General features: G+C 27.8%; 1 protein-coding gene across 1 annotated transcript; it reads right to left on the bottom strand.

Moving 5' to 3' along the window:
• Window positions 1-1,219: 1,219 nt before the first annotated feature.
• On the bottom strand, window positions 1,220-2,197 carry LOC105766394 (uncharacterized protein At2g29880-like). The gene is made up of 2 exons (XM_012585855.2): window positions 1,916-2,197; window positions 1,220-1,840 (listed from the first exon to the last, which is right to left on the bottom strand). Exons 1-2 carry the CDS (start codon window positions 2,183-2,185, stop codon window positions 1,427-1,429), a joined length of 684 nt encoding a protein of 227 aa, XP_012441309.2. The 5' UTR covers window positions 2,186-2,197; the 3' UTR covers window positions 1,220-1,426.
• Between the last annotated feature and the right edge of the window lie 3,790 nt (window positions 2,198-5,987).

The following is a 5,987-nucleotide window of genomic DNA, read 5'->3' as shown; positions in this document are numbered from 1 at the left end:
AATGAATGGAGCAGTAAATGAAGTAATTTCTATTTGAAAATTAAGCATTGTGAATGTTTAAATTGAATGCCATTTATTCGTTATTATGTACCATTTATTTGTTAAATTGAAGACAGATTTATTGAGCTATAAGCAAAAACAAAGATTAAAAAAGAATGGACTAACTATTACAGCACGTTTGGTTCGGTGTAATAGAATAGAAGTGTAATGGAATAGAGGTGTAATGGAATAGAGGCGTAATATGTAATCTTTTTGTTTGGTTGAATGGAATGGAATAGAACTATAATAGTATTCTTGTGTTTGGTTGAATGAAATTATGTTGTAATAGCATAAGGGAAAAAACTAAAATGACTAGAATACCCTTAACAGAAATTTTTTTAGGTAAATGGTTATTGTTATTAAATTTTAATAAGATTATTAATATCAATAATAAATAATTTAATTATATTTTAACATAATTATTATTAAATATAATTTAATAAAAATATATAATTTAATAAAATTCTTAATAATAAATATTCTTATATGAATTTACTAAAATCATAATATATAATACTATAAAATATAATTAAAATAATAATTATTAAATATAATTTAATAAAAATATATGATTTAATAAAATTCTTAATAATAAATATTCTTATATGAATTTACTAAAATCATAATATATAATACTATAAAATATAATTTAAAATGATTATTATTAAATATAATTTAATAAAATATATGATTTAATAAAATTCTTAATAATAAATATTCTTATATGAATTTACTAAAATCATAATAAATAATACTATAAAATATAATTTAAAATAATTATTATTAAATATAATTTAATAAAATATATAATTTAATAAAATTCTTAATAATAAATATTCTTATATGAATTTACTAAAATCATAATATATAATACTATAAAATATAATTTAAAATAATTATTATTAAATATAATTTAATAAAATATATAATTTAATAAAATTCTTAATAATAAATATTCTTATATGAATTTACTAAAATCATAATATAACTTGAGAATTATATTTTGCATAAACATAATTTTCATATATTAACAAAAAGTTAGATGAAAATGAAATTCTACATCATAATCCATATGTTATACAGTTTTATAACATCAAAAAGTTTGAACATTGTAGTGACATACCATCCCAAATATTACAAACAGAAAAAGTTACATATCAGGAACAGAACCATGATTTTTAATGGTCAGCAAGAAATCTTTTGACCCATTCCAACCGCACATCAGAAGGTAAATTAAAGAAAACGAGCATTTGAGTTGGATGATCTGGAATTTTACTCAAAGCTCGATACCGCTCATCCACAGTTAAACCTTCTATTTCACATAAGGTTGGATATAAATTTGTAGCTTTTTCTTGGATGATCTGGAATTCTTCTGACTTCTGTTGAACTACCACATCAGAGGCAATACTCCTATTGATTTGGTCGCCAATGGCCTGCATGTTTTCCACCAATAAAGTGGCAGCCTCATTAAATGAAGAAGAAATATATCACTTGCATCAGAATTCTTCTTTTTCTTCTTTGAAGATGAGGAACCCCCTTGGTTTCTACCTGGTTGCGGCTCCATAACAGGAACATCCATGTCATCCAAAGAGACATCAGCTTCGCAATCATAGAATTCGTTTCTTTCTTCATTAATATCTGTAGTAGGTACATCAGCGGCTATTTGAGCATTTATTTCTTCAATAACATCAGCGACTGTTTGAGCATCTTTACCAGCCGCTCGATCTCGTGTGTAGATGGCAGTAAGTTGGTCGTAGTAAGGGAAACTACGATGTCTGAATTGACCGGCTTCTTTATGACTCTATAAAAATGAGGAAATCATATTAGTTATAAATTGAGAATAAATAAGATAATAAAGACTTGAAATAATTCTTACATTTAAATAAGAGTTCCAAACCGCATCTTCAGCAACAACGAGCTGCCTATGCTCGTCCCAACCAAAACCGCTATTGTTTTGGCCATTAAGCATGTCATACACGATTGACCAATCCTTTTTTAGTAACCTAATCCTCGATTCTATATTAGGTTTAGCCTTCAACATTGCATTGGGTGAAGCCTTTTCTAACATTTTTTCCAACTCGTTTAAATAACCGGCTTTGAACCCCGTATCAGCATTAAATGTTCCAACATTGTGCAAGTCCACCATGCAGGAAACCAATGCTACATCTATTCCGGAACCCATTTCCTTTTGGTTCCTTAGGAAGCTTGGGAAGAAACATTTGATTCTGAAACACCTGACATAATTATCTTAAGAAAAAAAAAACAAATTAAAATTAAGTTTAATATCATGAATCAAAAGGTGAACACTTTATAAAATTAAAATTAAGTTAAATATCATGAATCAAAAGCTCAACACTGTATAAAATTATAACACATGATGAATGAAAAGAAATTAAATTATAATTCAACAAGTTTAGTACAATACAAAAAATAATTCAAACACCACTAAAGTTTCACAAACTAGATACATAAAATAACAATTAACTCAAACTCATTTTGTCCCTAAACCTAACTAATTTTTAGATGCTTGCCATTCATCGAACATTTGGTTGGCTAGTTCCATCCTCCAAGTAGCCCATGCATCCGATGGATGAATATTTACGATATTCGGTTCATCGTCATCTATCACATTACTAGGTAATCGTTCTCCCACCTCCGCTTCAATAGGATCAATACTCATATGGGTTCAAATAAAATTATGGAGCAAACAACATCCAATAATGACTCTATTGTGCACCCTTACAGGATAGAATGATGGACTCTTAAGTATTCCCCATCTAAGTTTTAATAACCCAAAACATCTTTCAATAACATTACGTGCTGAGGCATGTTTCATATTAAAAAACTCTTGCGGAGTACTTGGCTGATAACCCTGACGCCACTCATTCAAATGGAATCGTTGTCCTCTAAAAGGTGCAAGAAATCCCTCAGAATTTGTGTATCCAACATCAACTAGATAATAACAACCTATATAAAAAAAAATTTTACAATGATTAATTCCCGAAATAAAATTTGATCTTAATGAATAATTCAAAGTCCTCTAACTATCCACTTTACCATGAGGAACTTTTAGTCCATGTCTTCTACTAATGGCATCTCGAAGAACTCGTCCATCAGCAACAGAACCTTCCCAACCAGGAAGAACATAAACAAATTGCATATCAGGTGTACAAACACCTAGCATATTTGTTGCTATGTCACCTTTTCGCGTTCGATATCTAGGTTTATCAATGGTTGGAACCCTAATCTTGATGTGGGTTCCATCAAGAGCACCTAAGAAATTCTATATCACATGATATAAAACCTTGAGTTAGAATACTAAATTTAAATCTAAATCAACTAAATTATGTATAGGCTATATATAAAACTCAGTCTAATACCTTAAACCATTTCCACCTTGTGTCAGAAGAATTAGTTGTAATTGGCTCTGCCTTTTTAAATAACACATCTTGTAAGCGTATGACAACACTTAAAACACTATGAAATGATCTGCTAACAGTTTCCCCGGACCTATTAAAGTGATGCTTGATAACTAGATTTTTTAGGTGATGGGAAATGATATGTAAAAACATTGTCACTTGCTCATCAACAAGCATGTTTCTTGACGACATCAATCACCCTAACGTTTGTAACATCTCACATAGTTATAAAAAGACAGTTCTATTCATCCTAACTTGTTCAATACAGGTCTCGTCACTAGCATATACAAGTCTTTTCACATAATCTCGTTTTGCATAAAAATCTAAAATATAAGACCTAATCTTTGGTCTATAAGTATGTAGGCTAAGACTGGCACCCGATATAAGTAAGAACCAAATCGCAATTCTACAGATTTGCAACCATATTATCAATGCAATACCAATTCTTTTATGCCTCACACTTTGTGCAATTAAAGGCAGATGAACCATTACTGCAAGATATTAAAATTAGAACACACTATCAAAGAATTGAAGTTGCAATAACACACTATCAAATAAAAATAAACAATACAAATTTAGAATCTTTACGAAGCAAAAAATAGAACTTAAAATTATCTTTGCAACTTTAATTTCATTTTTTATCAATCACCCAAAAATAAAGAAAGAAAATATATTTAAATACATTTTGCATAAATTTTGAGGTGAACACAATACAAATAGTCTATAGCAATTTGCATAAATTCTTCGTCTTTAGAATTAAAATTTGTAGGTATATGTATAATTGAGCTAAAATTAATTGTTGGTATATGTATAATTGAGCTAAAATTAAAATTCTATTTTAATAAATTGAATTAAAATAAATTTATATTTATACTATTGCGAAAAAAAACTATGTCATAATCACATTCTACATCAAATTAAAATTTAATGTAATTTTAGATTTATTTCAAATTTTGTTGTTTCTATATTTATTATTAATATTCATTACAATTAATTAAAACAATATTTTGTTAATTAAAACTGAAGACTTTGTAATTATTAAGCGGTATTTAATAATTAAATATATAATTTAATTTTTTCATTTTAATAAATTGGAATATTAAAATAAAAATAAAAATATATAATTTAATTATTTTAATTAAATATATAATTTAATTAGTTTTATGAATTTAAATATTTTATTTTAACCAATGTTGCATTATTTAAAAATTGGATAATTAAAAATAAAAATATCCAACTGCACTTGAATTACAAAAATAAACAAATGCATTATTTAGTAAATTGAAAACAAATGCATAAAACCGATCCATAACAATTAATTTAAATCTTGAATAATAATTGAAAAATAATAGTTAAAATAAAAAATAATAAAAATATACTGTTTTGCACTAACCATTACAATAGTCACTCAAAATTGATTTGCTAACTATTACAACCACCTAAACAAATAATCGAACAATAAATGAAACAAACAAGCTAGTCAAAATAGTTGTTGCGCATTTTCTCAGTAGAAATCAGCTCTTAAAATTGATCAATCCAAATTAATCATCTGCTAACAGTTTCACTTTTATGCTTATCAAACAGTTTACTACTGTTTACTAATGTAGATGTATAGCAATATCACATTATCTCGATTAAAACAGTATCCTAACTTATTAAATATAATTCAATTATCCTTAAAAAAACAGCACACTATCAAAAAACAGTATCACTTTCATGCTTATCAAACTAGCTCAAGGAACTCATTTAAAAGAAAATAGTGCTTCCATTGTAAACTCTTTGAAAAAACCAGCACACTATCAGAAAACAGTATCACTTTGAAATGGCTCTTCACAAGTTTAAACTCTTTGAAATTCTCCGGATCTAGACAGCCTAAAAGCACATACAACTAGGTGAGCAACTTAATAGTGCTTCCATTGTACAATGTTCTTTATAAGAGCCACATAATACTAGCCTCGATCAGTCATTAAGCTAACTTCAAAAGCAAAGCTATAATTGCTCACTGCCTCAAGTCTGCAATTAAGCCTGGCATTCAATAGTTATGGAATCCGAAACAACTTGATTAGCAATCACATGATTCTAACACCATGGTAAAACACTTCAGTTGTTTTGACTTTTAGACATTTTCCTATGGTAATAATTCCATGTTTGTGTTAGTCATCCACTATCCAACATTTGATTTCAAAATCTAAAGAAGAACAGAACTATATCCTACTATACTTTCAATTAATAATCCCCAAAACAAGCAGAAACCAAAACAAATCAAGAACACTAGCAAAACAATTGTAACAATTTCCAGTTTCATCTTCTAGTCACTAACAACAAGACGCTAATATCTGGATCAGTACCAAATGAACCAACGAAAACCCCATTAACCAACAGATATAAACACACAAAAATTCAGAATTTGGTACACCCAATAAGTGAAATTTCAAGAACAATCAATCAATACTGGTAAAAGATATGGAAAAAGGCAAAAACCTTTGGATTTCGTGTATAATTCCGTGTTTGACTAAATGTTTGGATTTT

This window comes from Gossypium raimondii, chromosome 5 (assembly GCF_025698545.1).
Source record: "Gossypium raimondii isolate GPD5lz chromosome 5, ASM2569854v1, whole genome shotgun sequence".
NCBI lineage: Eukaryota > Viridiplantae > Streptophyta > Magnoliopsida > Malvales > Malvaceae > Gossypium > Gossypium raimondii.
Note: the sequence above shows the minus strand (reverse complement) of the source record. Positions and strands in the feature narration are given on the sequence as shown.